Below are 24894 nucleotides of genomic sequence, written 5' to 3'. Positions count from 1 at the left end.
ACTCGAGTCGAGTTTCGAGCTGAGTCAATTCTTATCGAGTCGAGTCGAGCTCAGATGAGTTCGGTTCGACTCGACTCATTTCCAGCCCTAGTCATATGTAATGCTACAAATCATCGTTTCCTTATTTTCACGGCAAGAATACATGGGAACGCGAGAATTTTAGTTCTACTGCTGTTCCAAACAACACCCTCTTAGTGGTTTTAGTTCTGAACTGCTAAACACAGTAATATTGGCCAATAGTTAATAAACACTTCTGAGTCTGTCTTTTTTTTTTTTTTTACAACAATTCTGAGTCTGTCTTATTTTATTTTCATTGTGGAACTTTTCAAAATGATTATAGAAATTAAAAATATTTTACAGAAATAGCATTTTTAAAAAAGAAGTTTAATAGATAAGTATGAAACTAGGGATAAAGTGAAAAAAAAAACCTAGTATTTTTTACCCAGTTACTCCTGCGGTCCCTAAATATAAGCATAGCAATCATTTGATCAAAAAATGTCTCTAAATATAACTCATTTTTTAAATTACGAGATACATTTCCCCTAAAAAAATTACTAGATATATTTATTGTTTTTTTTTCTAAATAAACTCCCAATTTTTTTTTTAAAGAAAAAATAAATAAAATCTCACAATACAATAACGATGAAATTTGATGATTCTGGGGTACTTTTCAACATTGCATATTTTAAAAACAAACATCAAATCGTTTTTCAATCATCTTACATCCTTCTTCAAAAAAAAGAAAAATCATCTTACATCCTTGGAGGGATTTAATTCGATATCCATTCTAAAGACCGACTAATTGGAGGGGTTTTAACTCCACTGTCTACGTGTGGAACCCCTTTTAAAACGAGAGCTAAGAAACAATCCAAAACTAAATATAAAAGCGTAGAAACAAATGTGTCAAAAAAAAAAAAACGTAGAAACAAATATTATACCTCATCAAATTATTGTATTGTGAGATTTGATTGAACAACAAAGTAAATTCTTTTACTCTTCCAAAAATATCATCTGAATTATGTGTGTTGGCTGAAATTCTTATAAATCTCATAAAAAGATTTACTTAATTAAGTGTGTTGGCTGAAAGATGTGTCATGTATTTGAATTCAGCCCTTACCATGCAGCAATGCTAAAAAAAATGTTTGTTAATCTGAATCCCAAGAAATATATTTTTGAAAAAGAAAACGGCGTGCATTTTGAAAATTTTCTTATCCACTTGAGTTATGGGAAAAAAATGTGTGAGGGAGCAAAAAACTGCCAAACCAAAAAACAAACCGTCAAGAGGGAGACACGTAAGAATGCATGCATGAGTCAGCACTAGTCTCCATCCTTTAAAATTTTAATAATTTCAACTTGAAGAAGAGAATAAAGACCGCACCAGAAATAGCGGGAACTCTCATAAGATCACCATTTCCAGAAATCAAAACACACATTACCTTACCACCATGAAAACAAAGGACATGATTGATCATCCTTCTTCCATATCTCTCTAAAATTTTCAACATTCACGTATTGGATACAAATTCATTCAGTTTTTACGGTTAATTTTCTGAAAGTAAATTTAAAATGGAACAGAAAGGAATGTTGATCTCCGCAGCGCTTAGCGTTGGTGTTGGAGTTGGCCTTGGTTTGGCTTCTGGTCAAACCATGTTTAAACCTAATACTTACTCCTCCTCCTCCAACGCCCTCACTCCTGACAAGATTGAAAACGAAATGCTTCGTCTCGTTGTTGATGGCAGAGAAAGCAATGTCACCTTTGATAATTTCCCTTATTATCTCAGGTATTCTCTCTTTTTTCTTCCTATTTTTCCATGTTACGTGCATGCGAGTTTGTTTAGTTTCCGGTAAATTTGTAATTATAACCATAATAACAGAGATCACATTCTCCTTTACTGTTTTCTTAATTACATGGTTGCTGTATGGTATACATTTGTATTCATATTATTATTCGTATAAATTTGTATAAAGGAAACCAGAAATGATTTTTTGACATCACAATTTTGATGTTGAATACCGTGTCATTTGATTTCTGTGTTTATTTTTTAAATGTGTGTAAATTTGTAAAGATAAAGTGTACGAAAAAGATGGAGATAAACACATATGGTGTCGCCTACAGTGTCTGTATTTTGATCTAGCAAATAATAATGACAACTAGTAAATCATAATGTTTGATCTCTAATTGATTTTATTAACACGATTATATCTTGGTTCTGATAAGATCTTTCTCGTTGTATTTGTCATGACAGTGAGCAGACGCGGGTGTTGCTTACAAGTGCTGCTTATGTGCATTTAAAGCATGCAGAGGTTTCTAAATATACACGGAATCTTGCTCCTGCAAGCCGGACTATTCTGCTCTCGGGACCAGCCGGTTAGTCTGAATTTGCTAGTTTATAATGAGGGATTGATAAGCTTTTATGTTTCTACTGATTTGTTGAAGCTAATTCTAAAGTTCCCCCGTTCCTATCTTGTAGAACTTTACCAACAGGTGCTTGCCAAGGCTTTAACTCACTACTTTGAGGCCAAGTTGCTTCTCTTCGATGTAACTGACTTTTCATTGAAGGTGAGTTGGAAAAAAATTTGTGCCATTTGAAAATTTCTTATGTTTGTTATGTACATAATGGCTGGTTGTTATCTTTGCAGATTCAAAGTAGATATGGTTCTTCCAATTGCGAAACTGTAAGTTTTTCCTATTTTATCTTTTATTACTTTTACTTTTAAACATCATAGATTTGCATGGTGTTCTTGCTTGACCTAATATTCTGCCTTCCGATGTTCTTTTACCGTTGTTTGATTGCAGTCCTTCACAAGGTCTACCTCAGAGACAGCTTTGGCGCGGTTATCTGACCTATTTGGTTCATTTGCACTCTTTCCACAAAGAGAAGAGAATCTAGGTACAAATCGATGAGCATTTTCTACTCAGGGTGGAGAACTTTTACTTCATAATAAGAATATTCGTCATTAATCTTGCAATACACGATTATTCAACCTTGATTGGGTTTTATTAATAAGTTTTATGGGAGAAAAGTTTTATTGATGATGATAATTTCTACTTGGTGAAGTCATGCTATGCTGCATAAGTTTTCAGGTTCTAGATTCTAGATAGAGTAGATGGGTGCAAGTAGCTTTAATTTTGGTTCTTCACGTTTATTAAATTCTTATATATCTTGATTACTTTACTCTTCATTAGTACATAAGCATTCTACCTGATGCACATTTTCTTATTAAACAGCTTACAAAATCATATCCCTGACCTGAAGCTTTTAGTTGCAGGCAAAATCAACAGGCAAAGCAGTGGCTCAGACCTCCGACGAATGTAAGAATACTGGATACTCATCAGTTAACTATGAAAATACATTTATTTTCCTTTTTGAAGAAGTGCATTTATTTTTCTACAAGTTTATTTGTATGATATTTGAAATTTTGCACTTGTTTATGTAGGGAGGCTGAAGGATCTTATATGCATTCTAAGCTGCGTAGAAATGCATCAGCCTCAGCAAATATTAGCAGCGTTGGTTTGCAAAGCAATCCTACAAACTCAGGTTACTTCAATTAAATATTTTAAAAGATCAATTAGGATTTTGAGGTTTTGTTTGGTTATGTATTGTTTGGTATGGGAACCTGATTTAAGAATACATTTTCATTTTCATCATGTTTTCTTGAATGGCATTCTAAACTGTACCCAAAGATTTTAGTACACATACATCAAAATGACGATTTCTAATGTGTTCACAATTTGATTGTTATAGCATTGGTTTAGCACATATGTTATATTCATATTCTTTTTGAGTGAGAGCTAGTACAAATGTACAAAGTAAAGTCAAATTCATATCCATGGAGATCAAGTTGCCATCATTCATATTTTTGGACATTGTTCTCTCTTCTGATTCCTTGTATCCTTCAATATTCCTTCAGCTCCTGGGAAACACATAACCGGCTGGCCTTTTGATGAAAAGCTTCTTATACAGACTCTTTACAAGGTATTGTCACTTCTGATAATATGACAGATTTCAGCATCAGCACATAAACGTGTTTTGGATTGTAAGGCTATACATCTCCACAAAATATATTGATTTGATGATTGGAAAATTCACTTGCAGGTTCTAGTTTATGTGTCAAAGACCTATCCTATTGTTCTATATCTTCGGGATGCTGATAAGTTGTTGTGTAGATCACAGAGGATATATAAACTATTCCAGACAATGTTAACAAAACTATCTGGACCGATTTTGATTATTGGTTCGCGGGTTTTGGATTCTGGTAATGAATGCAAAGAAGTAGATGAGATGCTTACCTCTCTCTTCCCTTACAACATAGAAATCAAACCACCAGAAGATGAATCTCGTCTTGTCAGCTGGAAGTCTCAATTTGAAGAGGATATGAAGAAGATACAGATTCAAGATAACAAGAACCATATCATGGAAGTGTTAGCAGCCAATGATCTTGATTGTCATGACCTGGATTCCATCTGTGTAGCAGACACAATGCTTCTCAGTAACTATATAGAAGAGATTATCGTGTCAGCAATTTCTTATCATTTAATGAAGAACAAAGAGCCTGAATACCGAAATGGGAAACTGATCATTCCATGCAACAGGTGAGACCAGCAACTCTTGCTGCATGAACAATCTAACTTTTATATACTTACTTAATTGTATTTTGAAACAGTTTGTCCCATGCTCTGGGAATATTCCAGGCGGGAAAATTCAGTGACAGAGATTCATTGAAGTTAGAAGCTAAAGCAGTAACATCTGAGGTTTGCAGTGCTTGTCGCGATTGTATTTAGTTGTGAATATTATCTACCAGGTACTGATAGGATCTGTGTGTCCTTTGTCTCTGTATGTATCGTCCCGAATAAAGAAGAAAGAGGAAGGAACTGCTGTGAAACCAGAAGGAAAGACTGAAAGTCCTGCTCCTGCTGTAAAGACTGAAGCAGAAATACCAACTTCAGTGAGAAAAACTGATGGTGAAAATTCAGTTCCTGCATCCAAAGCTGTAAGCCTTCTCTGTTTTCTATTTGTTAGATATATTACAATTTAATTTTAATAGTATTGAAATCATACCGCTAGTGGCTTATTCAAACACAACACAATCTCTTCACTTGCAGGAAGTTCCTGATAATGAGTTTGAGAAGCGAATAAGACCTGAAGTAATCCCAGCAAATGAAATTGGGGTAACATTCTCCGACATTGGTGCCTTAGACGAGACTAAAGATTCACTTCAAGAACTAGTAATGCTTCCCCTTCGAAGGCCAGACCTTTTTGAAGGAGGCCTACTAAAGCCTTGTAGAGGAATATTGCTATTTGGGCCACCTGGAACAGGAAAAACAATGCTGGCAAAGGCCATTGCAAACGAGGCTGGAGCAAGTTTCATTAATGTATCGATGTCTACCATCACTTCTAAATGGTTTGGTGAAGACGAGAAGAATGTCCGAGCTTTATTCACACTGGCAGCCAAGGTCTCCCCAACTATTATATTTGTCGATGAGGTTGACAGTATGCTTGGGCAGAGGACAAGAGTTGGGGAACATGAAGCCATGCGGAAAATAAAGAATGAATTCATGTCCAATTGGGATGGACTTACCTCGAAATCAGAGGATCGTATTCTTGTCCTCGCTGCAACCAATAGGCCCTTTGACTTGGATGAAGCAATTATTAGACGATTTGAAAGAAGGTTAACTGATATTAATAATTGATATTAGTAAAGAATTTTATATATTAGAAACTAGTGGGGAAATTGGCAAACAATGCAACAATAAGAGCCTTGAGTGTTCCATTTTTATATAATTTCACAGTTTTGAGTTTTAACTACGTTCTACTTGTCCAAACTATGAAACAAGTTCTAATATTTAGTCAATTTTTTATGTAGAGATTAGAATGCAATATGACTATAAAAAATTCACTGTTCTTAAATCAACAATAGATGTTAGAGAAATAGACATGCCAAAATGTGCACATGTTTAAGAGAAATTAAAATTGAATCATATTAAAATCGCAGAGAGTTTAAACACACTTGGAACTTCATTAAATCCACATTTGGTCAGTCTTACTAATTGCCTTCTAAAATAGAGCAGAGGTTTTTTCAACTTCTATTTTTGTGTGTTAATTAGATTGCTTATTGATGATGACAGGGAGGAATCCTACTTGGGCCGTCAGCGCTTGGACGGAATAAAAGCTATCTACATGCAGTTTTCCCACCCAAGAGTCTTCCAGTATTAGATACTCTAGCAAACCTTGGTCTTATATTCTTTCTATTTTTAGCAGGCATAGAGTTAGATCCTAAATCTCTGCGGAAAACTGGAGGTAGAGTCCTTGCCATTGCTATTGCCGGAATAAGCTTACCCTTTGCACTAGGAATTGGTTCATCGTTTGTTCTACAGGGAACAATTGCCAAAGGTGTAAATACTTCCGCATTTCTTGTATATATGGGGGTCGCTCTGTCTATAACTGCTTTTCCTGTATTAGCCCGTATTTTGGCCGAGTTAAAACTTCTAACCACTAGTGTCGGCAGAATGGCTATGTCAGCTGCAGCAGTTAATGATGTAGCAGCCTGGATTCTTCTTGCTCTTGCTGTTGCCTTATCAGGCAATAGCCAATCTCCATTTGTGTCATTGTGGGTCTTCTTAAGTGGGTGTGGTTTTGTTGTATGTTCAATCCTCATTGTCCTTCCAATTTTCAAATGGATGGCCCAACAATGCCATGAAGGTGAGCCGGTTGATGAGTTATACATATGTGCTACATTAGCTGCTGTTCTGGCTGCTGGGTTTGTCACGGATGCTATCGGAATTCATGCCATGTTTGGCGCGTTTGTTTTTGGAATTTTGGTTCCAAAAGATGGAGCGTTTGCCGGTGCTCTTGTGGAGAAAATAGAGGATCTTGTATCTGGTCTATTACTCCCACTTTATTTTGTGTCAAGTGGATTGAAGACCAACATAGCTACCATTCAGGGGCTGCAGTCATGGGGTCTTCTAGTTTTCGTTACATTTACGGCTTGTTTTGGGAAGATTGTTGGGACTATTGTAGTGTCTCTTCTATGTAAAGTACCTTTGAACGAGTCTTTAGTGCTTGGATTTTTGATGAATAGTAAAGGCTTGGTTGAATTAATTGTCCTCAACATCGGTAAAGATAGAAAGGTATTCGAATTTATTTTCTTGCTCCTCATTATTCCTATAATTAATTTAAAATGGTGACCGATCATCGTATCTGCAGGTTTTGAATGATCAGACCTTTGCTATTATGGTTTTCATGGCTCTCATTACTACCTTCATGACCACTCCTCTTGTGTTAGCTGCATATAAGAGGAAAGAAAGAAAATCTAATTACAAATACAGAACAATTGAAAGGAAAAATGCAGACGGCCAACTGAGGATTCTTGCCTGTTTCCATGGTTCAAGGAATATTCCATCGATGATAAACTTGATTGAGGCTTCAAGAGGAATCAAGAAGCATGACACACTTTGTGTCTATGCAATGCACCTTAAAGAATTTTGTGAGAGGTCCTCATCGATACTAATGGCACAAAAGGTAAGACAAAATGGGTTGCCGTTTTGGGATAAAGGTCACCATGGAGATTCTGTCCATGTTATTGTGGCGTTCGAGGCTTACCAAAAACTAAGCCACGTGTGTGTTCGACCAATGATAGCAATTTCATCAATGGCGAATATTCATGAAGACATTTGTGCAACTGCTGATAGAAAGAGAGCCGCTGTCATCATTCTTCCATTTCATAAGCAACAAAGGTTAGACGGTTCACTAGACATTATAAGAAACGATTTTCGATTGGTTAACAAAAGGATACTCGAGCATGCACCATGCTCAGTTGGAATTTTTGTTGATCGCGGGCTTGGTGGTTCATGTCATGTGTCTGCAAGTAATGTTTCCTATTGCATTGTTGTGCTTTTCTTTGGTGGTGGTGACGACCGTGAAGCTCTTGCTTATGGAGCTCGTATGGCCGAACACCCTGGCATAAGATTAGTGGTTTTTCGCTTCTTATTGGAACCTAATATTGTAGGACAGATCACCAAAGTTGATGTTGGAGACTCTTCCAGCAGTAATTCAGTATCAGATTCTGAAGATGACGAGTTTCTTGCTGAATTTAAGCTAAAAACAGCCAGTGATGACTCAATTATCTATGAAGAAAAAATAGTAAAAGATGCTGCAGAAACAGTTGCTACCATCCGCGTGATTAATTTCTGCAACTTAATTCTTGTGGGTCGAAGGCCGGACGGTGAATTGGCCTTTGCTCTTGAAAGAAGCGAGTGCGCGGAATTAGGACCTGTTGGTGGCTTGTTGGCATCACAAGATTTCCGCACAACAGCATCTGTTTTGGTGATGCAACAGTATCACAATGGGGTGCCAATAAACTTTGTCCCAGAAATGGAGGAACATTCACCTGATGGAGACACGGAATCTTCTTAACTGCTCTGTTTTTATATTGGTGTGAACCGCGCATGGGGCGGACGGTGCTACATCAGGGATGGGAATAAGTGTTCTAACCTGCATTGTACCCATTTCGACATAAATAAGAAAGTTTAGGTGTACAACAAATTTATCTATGAATTGAATATAAATAATCAAAGATTTTGTTGTTATGATTATCATATTTAATTTTCATCATGATATCTTGAAATTGTGTAGTCTATTTTTCTTTTTTTCAAGATTGTTTTGTTTACTTAAATGCTTAGTCTTGTTGGTTTATATAAGCCATGCTAACGCTAATTCAAGACCAAAATTTCCCTGCAACTTGCTGAACACAACCAACCCTAGCTGCCTATTACTAAATCCAATTTGGTCAAAAAAAATAATACCAATCAAATAGAGTAGATTTCAAGCTCACATGCATCACATTGCTATTAGCAGCAGAAACGACCAAAACAAACAAGCAATTCAACAATTAATCACTAACAATTATCCCCCCACCCAAACAAACTAGCAGCTGATTATGCTTTGGAGAAAGGGTGGCAAAAAATTTGGTTGAAAGTGATTCTTTGGTTGCAATTTAGGCATTTTCAAACTTTTCTGCTGTTCCTTGTAGACTAAGAAATAATTGGAGTAACTGTTCTATAAAACTTATAGGAATTCAATTTGGCTATTCTCATATCTCTAGCGGATAGGTTAGCTAACCTTGGTAACTCCTTATCCAGCTCATTTTGATGGAATTCTCTTCCTGACTTTGTTAGGAAAGAATTCTTTGTAAATAGATTTTTTTTTTTTTGGTTACATTTGTAAATAGATTTGATTTTCCTATTGTTCCTTTTTCTTAATCTGGTTTGGGTTTGGTTTGGTTCCCCCAAACGTTTTGTATTTTTTTTCATCTTTTTCAATGAAGTATTTTATGAGTTTGTAGCAAATGATCTTTGATATTTTGGGGTGTCAACAAAGCTAGGAAGTCAAATTGACAAATTGATGCATTACTAACTCTTACTTTATCCAATAAAATAAACAAGGGAAATTCTAACCATTACCCTTGGGGCATTGGATAAAGGAACAAAAATAAAAATTTTGTGTTGGAAAGTGATAAAAAGTGGTCAAGTCAACTTATAAAAAGTTTACAAATTGTTGTTTCCAATGTAAAACTACTCATTTTGGTTACCTTAACCATTGCCCTCAAGGCAATGGTTAGCAAGACCCAATAAACAAACACTTAATTTTGAGTTTTCCATAATTTTTGAAAACTCACTTTTTATTTTTTTGGACATGATTACATTTTAAATATCTCAATTTTGAGTTTTCTAAAAATCAAGGAAACTCAATTCAACTAGGCTTTGATAACTCAAATTTGAGTTGTTAGAATTGTCAAGAACCCAAGATTGAGTTATTCGATACCAATTAAGTTCCTTGAAATTGAATTTTAAGTTTTTATGAATTTAGTAAACCAAAATTTGAGTTATTTAATAATTGTTAAGGTTAAATATGTTTTTGATTGTAAAAAAAAGGTTAAATATGTTTTTTGTCTACATAAATATTCAAACTTTTTGTTTTAGTATGCTTAAAATTTTCTTTCGACTTTTAGTCTTTCAAAAGTTTTTTTTTTTCTCTACTTTTGTTCAGTATTTTTAAGTCACGTCATGTATACTCTTTAAATTTTTGAATAAGTTTTTTTTAAAAATATTATTAAAACCTCTAAAACAATAATTTTTTTTAACCAAACATGAATCAAATATAATTTTTTAAGTGCAAAAAACATAAATATTTATATTTAATTCATATTTGGTTAAAAAGATAATTTTTTTTTTAGAGATTCTTATAATATTCTAAACATGAATGGAATGAAAAATACGATCAAAAGTGGTGATTAATTTATTTTTTTGGAGACTTCCCTCAAAAAAAAAAATTGGAGACTAAGTCAACAATAATACAACAAAAATATAAAGTTAATGAGTTATTAATTGAAAATAATTAGTTTGGGTCCAATATGGATGAGTGTTAGTTTAGGAGGGAAAGAGATAACAAAGCAAGGTGAGGTGGTTGGTTAATGTGACGCGGGACTTATCCAAGAAATTGGAAAAACAGAGAGCGAGTAAGAGAATCATAGCATAGCAGACAATAAACAACGCAGAAGAAAATCCTCTCTCCCAAAGAAGAAGGAATTAGAAATGCAATCACACTTACGCTCACATTCACTCTCTTCGTTTCCAAAACCATTTAAGAGCCACCACTTTTCATCTTTCACCACCTCACTTATATCCTCTTCCATTTTTCCTCCTCCTCCTCTTCTCCGCAATCTCAAATTACCACCACGCTTTCAATTCACCAACATTTTCCAGCGTACAACGGTAATTTCCTGCACCTATCTTCAACTTTATTTCATTCAATTCAATTCAATGCCTCAAATGTATTTTCATTTTCACATAGGGATTCGCTCATGCTTCCGATCATGATTCTGTTGCCGAAAACACCGATAGTGAATGTCAATTGGCAACACAGAATGTGTCTTCTGATGACAGTGATGATGGATCAATGACACTTGTGAAGTTTATGCTGTTCTCCGCGTTCTTCGCTCTTCAAGATACTTATCCGGCAGTTGCTGCTTCTGATTTTGCTACTGGTTTGAATTCAATTCCTATATTTGGAGATGTCGGTGACTTAAGCACAGGTTTTGCTTCAGTTAGGAAAATCTCCCTGTTACTTTAATAATTACAATTTTAATTTAAGATTACCAGTATTATTACAAATGAAAATGCCAACTCTGTTAGTTAGTTATTTCTGTTGTAGTTACGGTCATTTATTTAGGCCTTGTTTGGATATACACCTTAGTTAAGCGCTTATAGCATAAAGTTCATATAACAAGTCAATTTGTTTTCATAAAAGCCATAAGTTCTTTTCATAAGCTATCCTGAATAGTTTATGGAAATAAGCTCAAAACAGCTTAAGTATATGCCATAAATTGTTTCCATAAGTTCTCCAAAACAGTCTCACTAGTGTTGAATAAGTCAATACAAACAGATACAGACCCTAATGTGGAAACTGTTGTATACTTTTACTATTATAAGTAAGACTATTTTGATTTAATTATCTTGATATTCAACACTAATATTGTTCTCTTATTGTTTTATGCTTTATCACAGGCATTTTTGCTGATATTTTTCTCTGAACTGGGAGACAAGACTTTTTTCATTGCAGTGAGTGCACATAAATCACTTGTTATTTTGATATTTTTCTCATTTTCATTCTTTTCAACCCAAATGCAAAACAATGATGAAAGGAAATTGTGATATTAAAGAACAATAATCTCCTCGCTGTTGAGATTTATTCGAAAAATTTGGTTATTGATGAGATAAAAATGAAGGGGGGAAGCTGTGGAAATAAGTTTGATTTGAGTGTTTGATGTTTATGCAGGCATTGTTAGCAGCTAGAAATTCAGCTGGTGTTGTTTTCGTTGGGACATTTGGCGCACTTGCGTATGTTTTAATGTTTCATGTGATTTAGATTCCCTTGAAGGTGTTTTTCATGATTAATCACCATGGTTGATAAGTTGATGCAATGCAAACAATTGTGGTTGAAATATTTTCACAACTTAGAATAATGAAATTGGATAATTAAAAAATTTCACAGAGCAAGCTAGCCAACAATATCACTAGACTTCAAATGATTTTCTTCTCATACATTCTGAAATTTAGACAATGTGATGCATTTGTACAAAACTCTTCAGGCTTATATTGTGTCTAGAGGTGAACGTCATGAAAGATAATTATTTTTTAGAGGAAGTGATAATCATTTTGTGCAACCTATTTATTTTTATTACTCAAGAATCTTCAAATCAATTAATTTGCTTGTTTTTGGCAGGGCAATGACTGTCATATCTGTCGCTCTAGGTCGAACTTTTCATTATGTTGACGAACTCTTGCCGTTCAGGTTTTTCCTTTATCTCTGTGTTTTTATTTTGAATGGCAAAAAAATTGTAAAAATTAACATGAAAAGGGCCCAACCGGGTTCGAACCGGTGACCTCTTGATCTGCAGTCAAATGCTCTACCACTGAGCTATGGACCCTTGTGTTATTTATCTTTGGTATGAATTAGACATATGAAAAGTGAACATGGAGCAATATAATGAACACTATTGGCTACATGTTTGAAAATGACTTACAATATTGTTTTTCAACGCCCTTTGACCAACCATATAACAGTTTTATCATAATACAACATCAAATTCTTTTGGGAACACAATTTTAATCATCTGCAAAAAGAATCAATGGATTTCTTTGTAATGCAAAGATGTCTTTCGTTTAACCAAATCCCATGTTTTCTAGAAATATTATCACTTCACTTCTAGTCCTTCCTTTGGATTTATATTTTATTGTATTTGAAACATTGTAACTTGAAAGCCTAATCTGACTATCTGATCTGACTAATATTCTTAGGAGAAAGTATTACAAGTTATAAAGAATGGCTTCTTTCGAACTCATCTAATAGGTTAATTTGCACAGGTTTGGAGAAACTGATCTACCTATTGATGATATTGCTGCTGTTTGCCTATTGGTAAATTCACCTCCATGTTTATGTAAACGCGGTAGTATTAGGTCACTAGGATTGAGCTAGTGGTGAAGGACTAAGATAGTTTATGTAAGGTCATATGTTCAAATCTCATTACTATCATTAGCCCAAAAAAATTGCATTTGTGTTTGCTATGGAACACACATTTATCCTTTACATTTTCTGTTTTAAAATTGAACACGTGGTTAAGATTTCAATTGACTTCAGGTGTACTTCGGGGTCTCTACCCTGCTGGATGCCTCATCTAGTGATAGCCAAAAATCAGATGATGAACAGAAGGAGGTAATATTTGGTATTTGGAGCATAACATGCCAGATATACAAGTACTTTTTTAATCCCATTTTTTTAATTCTATTCACTTTAAAATTGTTGACGATATTTTCTATGCAATGGTTCCTACATTAACCAGGCAGAGTTAGCAGTTTCTGATTTTTCTGGAGACGGTGCTGGGATACTAGCTGCTGCCAGCACAATTGTCAGCTCTTTTCTCTTAGTTTTTGTTGCTGAGTGGGGTGATAAATCATTTTTCTCCACAATTGGTGAGTGCTGAAGTTGGAATTGTTGTTCTGTAAAATTCTATTACAAATCGACTGCTGATAGTTAAAACATGTAAACTTTCTCAACCATAAAAACATCTTGCTCCAAAAGCCCTATCAAACAAACTAATACATGAGGGACTAAAATGTATTGTTATTGAAAAAACTGACTTGAACCAGTTAATTTGGATCAGTACAATATTAAATTATCATCATTAACTTGTTAAATTTTTAATGTCTCAAATTGCAAGACATGTTATGCTGATTCTTGTCATGCACTTAACTCACATTCAGTGATTCTAAACTATGTTTTCCTCCTACTATTTAGCCCTTGCAGCAGCTTCTTCACCCTTGGGAGTCATAGCTGGATCACTGGCTGGTCATGGTGTTGCAACTTTGGTAACTTCTTTTTCAGCAATTGACGCATCTTCTAAATATGGGGATCTTTTTCTTTGAAAGTAACAATAAATGCATTATTTGAAATTAACATAGTAGTATTTTATTACGCTTCGGGAACAGCAAGTACAAATTTGGATTTGCCAAAATGGCCAACTAAAGTGCAACAAAAATCTTCCAAGTGCTTTATAAACATTCTAAAACATTTTAGTTTTGAAACTGCTTAAAGAGTTCCGGTGAGCTATCTCTTCCCTAATGACCTAGATTTGGTACCCCCAACAAGATCAAAAAACAAAATTAAGATGAAAATAAATCTACATGAGGAAAACCTTAACTATTATGGAAAGTTTAACACATAATATTTATATTCGTCGAATCAAATATCTTTTTCTTTCTTATTGTATATCTCTAAATAACTTTGGGATTTTGTATTCTCCTTTCTTTTATATGCAGATAGCCGTACTTGGTGGCTCTTTACTAGGGACATTTTTGTCGGAGAAGGTAACTTCTTCTGTCTTGTAGCATCCGTTCCTGATATACTGTGGTTTGTTAGTTTCAACTTCCTGGTTTTTTCCATTTCAAAAATGGACCAGAATTCGTAAATTGGGTATTATAGAGATGTGTGCTTTTATATCAAGTAGATTCATTAAACAATGTAAAGGAAAGTGAGATTTTAGGCAACATAGTAGAAGCTAAGATATGATCTAAAAAACTATTTTCTTCAAAAGGTGCTACCTATAGAATATAGGTCATGGAAATCTTCTGTGGATAATTTTCTGCACGGGAATTTCATTAAAATAAGTATGGCATCTATGAAAAAGCGCAACATGTTAGATGCTCCGGAGTTTTCTGCGAAAGAACATACTCTTTTCGCTAGATAATAACAGATGATGTGAAGTCTCCCTGTTGGTTGGGGTTATTAAGAGCAACTTATCATAACCATATGAAAATTTTAATGCTATGCTGAGCACACTTGATATTCTGTAGATAATACTTGATAGTACCTTGCATTTGAAGCATGGACCTACATTTGTGTATCTGTTTGGAATATTACCTCATACAGGCTACAGCAACAGACTAAAAGCAATATATTTTAATTTCTTTTGAAGGTTATTGCCTACATTGGAGGTGTGCTCTTTCTCGTCTTTGCTGCGGTAACCGTATTTGAAATTGTACAATAGATGTTTCAAGAAGTGCAATATAAGCTATGTACAAAGGCATCAAGAATGTACGTTGTAGAAAAAAAATATACTATCATTTGTAGCAATAGTTGATCTACCTTTCATTGTAATCCTCATAAACTATGTCCAGTAAGTTATTAAAAATTTTGTTATTTTATTTTTTAAGAAATTTTAACTATGACATTTTCAATTTTAGCTAGATGATTGATCAACAGCTAACACTTGGATAGTGTTACACCAGTCAATAATTTTTTATCTGATATCTGTGTTATAGAACTAACTGCTGGATTTTTTATCATTAAAAATATAAATTATCATTGCAAATTTTTACATAATAACACATTAATCTTTACGTAATTCAATGACATGGAATATGGAATGACTTCATAACAAAAATTGAAACTCTATTGGATGGCGAAAGAATTAAAAAGGAAATAAATTCAAAAGAAAGAAATTGGAGAGAATAGATAATAAAAGTTCATAATAATTTTAATTTTATCCTTAGCGAAGAATGAAGAAAAGGAAAATTGACAAAAACTGTATTATTTTTATCTTAAGAAAATTGGGCATGAGAGAAAAAAAAAATTACAACAAAATATTTCTCCCTTCATTTTTGTTTACATGAGATAAATAACTTGATCCTTCTTTCAATGTTGATTTTCTTTAACAGAGCGATTGAACTCAAGTAGTCAAATTAATCAAATATTATCGATCAAATATTATCCAAGACAGAAGGGATAAAGACAAAAATGATCTATTTATTGTATGCATCATGTTAAAAGTGTCATAAGACCATCTCCAATGGGAGAGTCTTAAACTGTTAAGACTTATGTCTATTAAGTATCCCCATTGGGGAGAAAAGTTGTTGGGGTCTTATAAGACTCAAATTCTCACTTAACCCCCAATTTTAAGTGGGACTCACACCTTTTAATATTAAAAAAATGAAATGTAATAAAATAAAATTATTGATATTTAATTAGTGAGTCTCATTTAAGAATTTTGTATGAGATGCTAGGTTGAAGGGATTGAATGCTTATTAAATACTAGTATTAAAAAATTATAAATGAGTGATGTGTATATTATGGATGCTCTAAGAGTGTTATTTAATAAACAACAATAAAAAAAATTGACTTGAAATTACAAATCAAACTATTGTCAAAGTAATAGTTATATAATTTATTTTTCTACACAAAAATTATATTTTTTTGTTTCCTTAAACAATCTAAAAAAACATAGAGATCCATAATTCAAGTGAGAGAAATAAACAGTACAATTCCCTCACTTAATTCTGAAAGGGAACCACTTTGGTGCCATTAATGGCACCAATGTCACCATACCATTACATCTCCACCACACACACACACATCACACACACATTCCCACACACATTCACACACATCAACGGCCAGGATTTCTCCAATGGCACCAATGGCACCTAAGCTAAGTCACTGAAGTATTTCCCCTTAATTCTTATGCTCCACTTGAAAAAACCCGTTTCAACCACTATTTATCTACCAATTTAGGGCCTGTTTGGTTTGGCTTTTCAGAAGCAATTCTAGCCAAAAAGCAATTATAAGCAGTTCCAAAAGCAATTCTAGCCAAAAACAACATGTTTGGTTTGGCTTTTCAGAATTGCTTTTATCCTCCAAAAGCAATTCTCCATGAAGCTACAAATCCTAGCTTCTAGCTTTTCTAGAATCAATTATAAACAGTAAATTGTATATTTTATTATTACAACCTATTATTTTCCTTTATTGCCCTTTATCAATTCTCCTTCTTTATCAATTCTCCTTTAGCTATGTCTATTTTAGTAATTATACATTCAAAAGCAATTCTACATAATTGTATCCAAACATAAATCAATTCTCTCATAATCAATTCTGTCAGAATCAATTCTATCAGAATTAATTCTGTCAGAATCAATTATATTCAAAGCTGAACCAAACACACACTTAAGGGTTCTTGCAAATAGGCAAAGATCGTTTGTCATAAAGACAAATTTGTATGATTATTGTCAATTTTATGGGGCATTTTATACATAAATGTAAAATTTCAGAAGGGATATTTACTCATAGGTGTTCATAGGTCCACCTGAAAAACCTGTTTCAACCTTATCTACATATTTAAGGGTTCTTGTAAATTGGCGAAGATTGTGTCACAAAGACCAATTTGTTTGATTATTGTCAATTTTATGGGGTATTTTGCACATAAATGTAAAAAAAATTATGGAGGGCATTTGCTCATAGGGTCAAATGTTTCCGTTAAAAGAAATACCCGCATGGCGCGGCATTATTAAAAAATTCTATTTTTTTAAGAGATTTTACATATGAATTTACTTTAAAGGATGAAGGATTAAAAGTGAAGTTGAAAAACTTTTGAAGGACTGAAAGTTAATTTTTTTTTTTTAAAAGACTAAAAAGAAAAGTTGACATAAGGATAAAAACATTTAACTTTTAATTTTTTTAATTAGTAAAATAGGAAAAATTACAAAGCGAGAAGTCACACACAGTCCGTTACTACATACGAGTCAACGCAATTGTTTTCGCGTCAATGTCCATTATTTTGCTGAAGTCATCATCAAAGTCCATCTTCACTTTTTCAGACACAATACAACAACCGCGTTTGTAGTCTCAACTCAAATCCTCTTCCAAGAAAAAATCAGCCACCACCATGGGCAACCGCATCAGCTCCAAACACAAACCCTCTTCCGATTCTTCTCAAACTCATTCCAAATCACATTCCACTCCTCCTAATCAAACCCCCAAACAATCCACTCACACCCCCACTCCTTCCTCTTCCCCCCTCGGCCGCGTCTTAGGCAAACCCATGGAAGACGTCCGATCAACCTACACCTTTGGCCGCGAACTCGGTCGCGGCCAATTCGGTGTAACCTACTTAGTCACACACAAACTCACCAAAGAACAATTCGCCTGCAAATCTATCGCTACTCGGAAACTCATCCGCCGTGATGATCTCGACGATATTCGCCGTGAAGTTCAGATCATGCATCATCTCACCGGTCACCGGAACATTGTTGAGCTTAAAGGTGCTTTTGAGGATCGTCATTCGGTTAATCTCATCATGGAGCTTTGTGCTGGTGGTGAGCTTTTTGACAGGATTATATCCAAAGGTCATTACTCTGAACGTGCTGCGGCTGAGCTATGTCGCCAGATTGTCACTGTTGTTCATAATTGTCATACTATGGGTGTTATGCATAGAGATTTGAAGCCTGAGAATTTCTTGTTTCTTAGTAAGCATGAGAATTCGCCGCTTAAAGCTACCGATTTCGGTCTATCTGTGTTTTTCAAGCCTGGTTAGTAAGCTCCCTTTAGCTTAATTAAGTGTGTTTGGTTCTACGATGACAAAAATTAATTTTAGTGCATGTTTGGTTTATAATGAGTTTGTTGGGGTGAGTGTAGTTTTTTGAAAACTCACGGCGACTCACCATGATTTCTACAAACCCTCGATGATTCCAAACATAGTTTCTTAAAAATTGATTATAGTTAAAAGTGAGTTGAATGTTGAGTAATTTATGTTTGGATATGTTCATGTAAAAAGTAAGTTGAACAATTCTAGTCGAGAGCAAATAAACTTGTCAATTTTGCACTCAAAATCAATTCTAGTCGAGAGCAAATGAGAGCAAATATACATGTTAAAAATTAATTTTACTCCTTTAGAATCAATTTTGGATTCTCCACAGGTGGAACCAACGTACACCAAGTGCTAATAGTATAACCGCTTATCATTTAGTGCTTTTGGGCAAGTTGTTTACGTAACAAAAAGAACATTTTTATAGACTTTTAAAGAATCGACTATGCAACTTCCAAAACGTTATTTCTACCATATTTGATTACTTAACGTTAGCATTTTCCATAAAATAAATTAAAATTATTTTTATATAGAGTGATGCTAAATGGTGCGAACCATCATGTGTGAAATTCAACGAATTGTGTAACTCAAACACTTAAATAGCATTGTTTTAATAGAAACGTAATAATACAAATTCCATGTTCCGGAATACACGGTGGTTGGGGTTAATTTTTTTATTTTTTTTTAATAAGAATAATAACAACACTCAGATTTTGTGGGATACATGGGGTGGTGGGTGTTCGTCAAATTTCGTTTAACCATTATTTACACCAACAAGCATTTCTCTTTTATATAAACTATATGTTGTTTAATTAGTTATCCAGCAGCATCATTTCAAACATAGGCTTAGTTAATTTGTTAGTTCCATTTTACTGATGTTAATATTTTCTTTGAAACACTTTTTGAGAACAGAAGATGTATTCAAAGATCTTGTTGGGAGTGCATATTATGTTGCTCCTGAGGTGTTGCGTAGAAGTTATGGACCTGAAGCTGATATTTGGAGTGCTGGAATTATTTTGTACATTCTCCTCTCTGGTGTTCCTCCCTTCTGGGCAGGTATACTTCCTTTCTTTATTGTTTTTGAATACTCAGTCTCATGCATACTATTGTGTAGCTGCATGAAGTCACGTAGATTCATTTGTTTACTGGGTGAGCTTTCTATAAGATTTTGAACTTCAATTTAGTTAGATAAGGTGTTTGTGCATCAATGTGCAACTTTGGTTGTCATGTCTCAGTTGTTTTGACAATACCTTATGTAGAATTCTGGTGGATTATCAATTGCTTAGTTAGTTAGGATAAGCCTATGTCGGTAAATCTTAATCTGTTATATCTTTCTGATTATTTTAGTTACATGGATGTTGAAATAACTGTTGTAACTACCTAGACCGGATTGGGAGAGCTGCTTATGTAAGTCTAAGCCTGATGCTTTTAAAGCATGATTAGATTGACTGATTCTAGATCAACAAAACTGTGATGCAAGTGAGTGAACTCAATGAGGATGCAGGAGACAATTGCTCCGAATTCGATAAACTTTGTGTTCTCTTCTTTTCCTTATTCTCTTTTGCTCTTAGTTTTTTCTTCTCTTTATCAAAAAACTGCTGAATTCATAACACCTTACTTTGATTACAGTTTAGTATATGGTACCTTTCTGATCTTTCTCACACTTTCGTCTTCTACTTTCTGTGAAGAAAATGAACAGGGTATCTTTGATGCTATTCTTCATGGACATCTTGATTTCGCATCTGATCCTTGGCCTAAAATATCGAGTATTGCTAAAGATCTGATCAAGAAGATGTTGCGAGCTGACCCTAAAGAACGAATTTCAGCTGTTGAAGTCCTTGGTAAGTTTTACTTTTGTTGTAAATGCAAATTGTTTAGTTTTACACCATAAGGGTTTGTATTTTACTTGAATCATGTTGACTCTGTGGATCAGCTAGGCATTGTTGGTCTCTAACCATATCTTTGAGAGATATGAACTTTAGGATGTACAATAAAGTGAAAGTGAATCCGAATAACTGGCAGGAAAAAGGATATTAATTTTGAAAGAAGCTATCGTGTATCACTTGATTGATCCATGATATTGCTAAGAATAATTAAGTAGCATGTCTCATTGAATAGGATAAAGAGAAGATGGACATTTATTTTGCACATACACACTTCGATCCCCTTTCCAGAATAAAAGAAAAGGTAGGTGATGACATATGCATATCTGCCAAGTGTCATATTTCTTTTTTGTAAAATTCATGGACGTTGCACAACTATTTCCTGGACAAATGCATTGTTTCTTCTAATTACTTGACTTGATATTTTCTCTCTGCTTGACTTCTTCATCTACATTGTACTCTCTTTTGCCTCTCACCACATCCCCCTTATTGCATTTTTCTATTTTCTCTGAATGAGTAGTATGCATGAGTTTGTTTTGTGAATATTTTTCTGCTTTGAAAGTTACAACTACCTTTGCCTCCTTGGCTCGCTTTCTTTCGATATTGTAGCCATATGATTGGGTTATGCTGCTTCTTGGTTAAATTGGCTTGCCCTAGGAGTATGATAGTGATAATGTGTTTATTTATTTATTTATTTATTTTGAATAAGTGTGTTTATTTTACTGTTACGTGCTCACATACACTGCATGGTTTCTCTAGTCCTGTTCTCTTTTCCCTTTTCTCTAGCCTGGACCATTTGAGCTGTATCATGAAAATTCTCTTATTTGAGTCAACTAAACACAATAAATTGTTATATATACACTCCAGACCATCCTTGGATGAAAGAAGATGGAGCATCTGATAAGCCTCTCGATATTGCTGTCTTAACCAGAATGAAACAATTCAGGGCAATGAACAAACTAAAGAAAGTAGCTCTAAAGGTAAATAATCCTTTACAATCATTTTGTTATATAAATCAAGGCCTCAAAATCAAGCTTTTAGTAAAGTATCTAGAATTATGGTTATATTTAAATCCTTGAGGATAAAAAATGGTAAATATTAATAGAAAATGACAAATTATGAATTAAGTAAATGACGGTTAAAAAAAGTAACTAAATAGGGAGAAGAAATTCATAATGGAACAGGATGAAAGGATAATATCTGAAAATTCTAAATGTTTTGCAGGTTATTGCTGAAAATCTTTCTGAAGAAGAAATTATTGGCTTGAAGGAAATGTTTAAATCCATGGACACAGATAACAGTGGAACAATCACTTTTGAAGAGTTGAAAGCTGGTCTCCCCAAACTAGGTACTAAGATTTCGGAGTCTGAAGTGAGGCAGTTGATGGAAGCGGTAAGATTTCTTTTACACCATTACTTCTATGTTACAGTTTATTACAACTTGTATTTCTGATCCAATAACGTAATGTTTGATTATAGATTACTGTGTATATTTAGTGACAGAGACACACTCGCTGACATACACACACTCTTGCCCATCTATACTAGTAGTACCTGCAGAGTTATACTTTTGTGGCTTAACCACTGGAATTTAATTTCCGTAGCTAACTCTCTGCATATGTCACATGTATCGGATAAATGTATTCTCTGCAAGTTCGTCCCCTTGATGATTATTTGTATCCAAATCCTGATTGGTTCTTGTAATTAACGTAACGGGTGAGGCCTGATGTGCTGCATTTATAGAACACCCATATTTTCCATTGATATTGTATAATCATATACGTATTAGGGTGCTAGGAAAATAGTTGAATACTATATTTAGAGCTGTTTAAAATTGTGATTCCAAGTTTACCACTTCTCTTGATGTCACTGATTTTTTTCCCATCTATTATAATTTATAACATCTTATTTGCAGGCTGATGTTGACGGAAATGGAACCATTGATTATATTGAATTTATAACAGCTACCATGCACTTGAATAGAATGGAAAGAGAGGACCACCTATACAAAGCTTTTGAATATTTTGACAACGACAAAAGCGGGTAATCTCTTTTTAGGATTTTTTTTTATCAGAGGCCTCTCTTATTATAAATGAATTTGAACATGACATGGTCCTGCTATATGAATGAGAAAAGGACACATAAGTAATGGCCGGTCTTACAATTCTTGTGCCTTTCTCACCACACAGATATAACCTTTTCACGCTAGTTAGTAACATGAGAGGATCTTGGTCTTCTTCCTACTTTTTCATTCACATTTTTATCAACACACCTGTATTACCTTGGTTGTTGAATAACATTTTGGTCTATTTTCTTGCTCCTGTTTTCATAGGTACATTACAAAAGAAGAGTTGGAATCTGCCCTTACAAAGTACAACATGGGTGATGAGAAAACAATAAAGGAGATTATTGACGAAGTTGATTCAGATAATGTACCCACTTTCTTCCTTTACTTTTTCCTTTGTCTCGGCCTCTCGGGTCACATTTTCGTTCTACTTGATAGTTTATCCAGTCCTAAAATAAAATTGTAAATGTTTGTATGTTATTATTGTTTAGTTGTTCATTGCATCCCAAATCTCTTGCAGGATGGAAGAATTAACTATGAGGAGTTTGTAGCCATGATGAGGAAAGGCAATCCAGACTTGATAACCAACAAACGTCGCAAATAATTTAAGTTGGCCATACATAGCCTGTTTCACTGGGTTCGGAGGCAGAAGACTCAGGCATGTTTCGCTAACATGGGTTGATTTGCATTTAGCACTGTTCACTCACCAGCTCTCGCTTTGACAGGCTATTTTTACTTTGCCTTCTTTGCTTGCTATTTGCTAGGACACTTGCATTGCATGGTCGTTTGCTCTTCCAGCGAGACAATTTTCTCTCTACTGCTTGTATTATGACATCTGCTATCCTTGTAATACGTATTGATTGTTCCTAATTTCACTAATTATGTCCATCACAAATTGTTGCCCTGTTGGTTAAAATTAATAACCATAATTACAAACTTATAAGTTGTTGGTCTTGGTACGCCTTAGTTGGGTAAGTGATTACTAGATGAGTTTAGAAACCATTTTATAGTGTCACAGTCAGCACCTGTGTTTTTTCGCGTTTACATGGCACCAAATGTGTGTCATATGTAGGGCTGGCAATGAACCGAACCAACTCGACAATAGTTCGAAACTCGATTCGACAATTGTCTCATTGAACTTGGTTCATGAACCAAATGAGCTGAACTTGAGCTAAAAATTAAGTTCGTTAAATAAACGAGCTGAACTTGAGTTGTATATAGTTCGACTCGATTGGTTCATGAGCTGACTCGATAATATATATATTTATTTATTTGTGTGTGTTAGTTTAGTAAAATTCAGTAAAGTACAAGCTTAAATGTTAAAAGACGAAATATGTAATTTATTACAAGATTCCTCTAATATTAATGTATTTATTTTTAGAGGAATTATTACTAATTTAATTAACGATAATTATAATAAAAGAGAAAAAAAGAAGCTAATAATATACTTGTGCATACGTATAACTATACAAATATGTGTACTAAAATTAGTCCCACATCGGAGAGTTTGAAAACAATACACAGGAGTAGATATAAAATGAGAAGTGCGCTCCTTTACATGTAATAAGCTACCGCGCTACAGTACAATTGTTTTACTACAATTGTTTTAGTTTTATTATTTATAATAAAGTAATACTACTTTTTTACTTTAGTAGTATTAAGAGTTTTATTTTATTTAGTTCATTTTTTTTAACAAATTAAAAGGTTAAATTTTTTGAAAAAAAAAATTAGTTGAACCTAACGAGCCGAATCGAGTTGTTCGTGAACTTGAAACGAGCCGAACTCGAGTCAAAAAAAAAGGTTCGTAACGAACTCGAGTCGAGTTTCGAGCTGAGTCAATTCTTATCGAGTCGAGTCGAGCTCAGATGAGTTCGGTTCGACTCGACTCATTTCCAGCCCTAGTCATATGTAATGCTACAAATCATCGTTTCCTTATTTTCACGGCAAGAATACATGGGAACGCGAGAATTTTAGTTCTACTGCTGTTCCAAACAACACCCTCTTAGTGGTTTTAGTTCTGAACTGCTAAACACAGTAATATTGGCCAATAGTTAATAAACACTTCTGAGTCTGTCTTTTTTTTTTTTTTTACAACAATTCTGAGTCTGTCTTATTTTATTTTCATTGTGGAACTTTTCAAAATGATTATAGAAATTAAAAATATTTTACAGAAATAGCATTTTTAAAAAAGAAGTTTAATAGATAAGTATGAAACTAGGGATAAAGTGAAAAAAAAAACCTAGTATTTTTTACCCAGTTACTCCTGCGGTCCCTAAATATAAGCATAGCAATCATTTGATCAAAAAATGTCTCTAAATATAACTCATTTTTTAAATTACGAGATACATTTCCCCTAAAAAAATTACTAGATATATTTATTGTTTTTTTTTCTAAATAAACTCCCAATTTTTTTTTTAAAGAAAAAATAAATAAAATCTCACAATACAATAACGATGAAATTTGATGATTCTGGGGT

The 24894-nt window shown here is 34.0% G+C and overlaps 3 protein-coding genes, 1 non-coding gene and 1 pseudogene across 6 annotated transcripts; 4 read left to right on the top strand and 1 right to left on the bottom strand.

The window, feature by feature from the left end:
- Window positions 1–1115: 1115 nt before the first annotated feature.
- Window positions 1116–5692, top strand: LOC146919219 (uncharacterized). Its single transcript, XM_085710682.1, has 12 exons — window positions 1116–1781; window positions 2247–2368; window positions 2472–2560; window positions 2641–2676; window positions 2798–2891; window positions 3271–3313; window positions 3439–3539; window positions 3913–3977; window positions 4098–4594; window positions 4666–4753; window positions 4858–4992; window positions 5105–5692. Exons 1-12 carry the CDS (start codon window positions 1567–1569, stop codon window positions 5690–5692), a joined length of 2073 nt encoding a protein of 690 aa, XP_085566808.1. The 5' UTR covers window positions 1116–1566.
- A 181-nt stretch (window positions 5693–5873) lies between these two features.
- On the top strand, window positions 5874–8596 carry LOC146919218 (cation/H(+) antiporter 18 pseudogene; annotated as a pseudogene). The gene is made up of 3 exons (XR_015010708.1): window positions 5874–5954; window positions 6128–7129; window positions 7206–8596. The product of XR_015010708.1 is annotated as a cation/H(+) antiporter 18 pseudogene (transcript).
- A 1873-nt stretch (window positions 8597–10469) lies between these two features.
- On the top strand, window positions 10470–15362 carry LOC146919216 (protein PAM71, chloroplastic-like). Its single transcript, XM_085712477.1, has 11 exons — window positions 10470–10771; window positions 10851–11102; window positions 11564–11617; window positions 11835–11896; window positions 12282–12350; window positions 12923–12974; window positions 13197–13271; window positions 13399–13528; window positions 13854–13924; window positions 14375–14422; window positions 15031–15362. Exons 1-11 carry the CDS (start codon window positions 10592–10594, stop codon window positions 15100–15102), a joined length of 1065 nt encoding a protein of 354 aa, XP_085568603.1. The 5' UTR covers window positions 10470–10591; the 3' UTR covers window positions 15103–15362.
- Window positions 12415–12486, bottom strand: TRNAC-GCA (transfer RNA cysteine (anticodon GCA)). Its single transcript has one exon. It is a non-coding gene; the product is annotated as a tRNA-Cys (tRNA).
- A 2332-nt stretch (window positions 15363–17694) lies between the features above and the next one.
- On the top strand, window positions 17695–23361 carry LOC146919215 (calcium-dependent protein kinase 1-like). 2 transcript variants are annotated; one of them, XR_015011381.1, is made up of 9 exons: window positions 17695–18415; window positions 19384–19527; window positions 20160–20312; window positions 21222–21334; window positions 21579–21746; window positions 22269–22396; window positions 22686–22785; window positions 22939–23076; window positions 23183–23361. XR_015011381.1 is itself a non-coding variant. In XM_085712475.1 (8 exons), the coding sequence occupies exons 1-8, from the start codon at window positions 17773–17775 to the stop codon at window positions 23020–23022; spliced, it is 1533 nt and encodes a 510-aa protein (XP_085568601.1). In that variant the 5' UTR covers window positions 17695–17772; the 3' UTR covers window positions 23023–23361. The 2 variants fall into 2 exon arrangements, 1 of the variants encoding a protein (XP_085568601.1); XM_085712475.1 differs by having other exon boundaries at window positions 22939–23361.
- The last annotated feature ends 1533 nt before the right edge of the window (window positions 23362–24894 follow it).

Source organism: Medicago sativa, chromosome 5, assembly GCF_051527215.1.
Source record: "Medicago sativa cultivar Bolivia chromosome 5, Bolivia_mono, whole genome shotgun sequence".
NCBI classification, from domain to species: Eukaryota; Viridiplantae; Streptophyta; class Magnoliopsida; order Fabales; family Fabaceae; genus Medicago; species Medicago sativa.
The sequence above is the reverse complement of the archived record's forward strand: the minus strand, read 5'-3'. Positions and strand labels throughout refer to the sequence as shown.

What these genes read in the sequence shown, in the direction of transcription:
- LOC146919219 (XM_085710682.1), top strand. Translation starts at nt 1,567, where the DNA reads ATGGAACAGAAAGGAATGTTGATCTCCGCAGCGCTTAGCGTTGGTGTT. An exon ending in AATTTCCCTTATTATCTCAG is followed by an intron (nt 1,782 to 2,246) that starts GTATTCTCTCTT and finishes TTGTCATGACAG; the next exon opens with TGAGCAGACGCGGGTGTTGC. An exon ending in TTATACAGACTCTTTACAAG is followed by an intron (nt 3,978 to 4,097) that starts GTATTGTCACTT and finishes ATTCACTTGCAG; the next exon opens with GTTCTAGTTTATGTGTCAAA.
- LOC146919216 (XM_085712477.1), top strand. Translation starts at nt 10,592, where the DNA reads ATGCAATCACACTTACGCTCACATTCACTCTCTTCGTTTCCAAAACCA. An exon ending in ACATTTTCCAGCGTACAACG is followed by an intron (nt 10,772 to 10,850) that starts GTAATTTCCTGC and finishes ATTTTCACATAG; the next exon opens with GGATTCGCTCATGCTTCCGA. An exon ending in GACGAACTCTTGCCGTTCAG is followed by an intron (nt 12,351 to 12,922) that starts GTTTTTCCTTTA and finishes TAATTTGCACAG; the next exon opens with GTTTGGAGAAACTGATCTAC.
- LOC146919215 (XM_085712475.1), top strand. Translation starts at nt 17,773, where the DNA reads ATGGGCAACCGCATCAGCTCCAAACACAAACCCTCTTCCGATTCTTCT. An exon ending in TGAGGCAGTTGATGGAAGCG is followed by an intron (nt 21,747 to 22,268) that starts GTAAGATTTCTT and finishes TCTTATTTGCAG; the next exon opens with GCTGATGTTGACGGAAATGG. An exon ending in TTTGACAACGACAAAAGCGG is followed by an intron (nt 22,397 to 22,685) that starts GTAATCTCTTTT and finishes CTGTTTTCATAG; the next exon opens with GTACATTACAAAAGAAGAGT.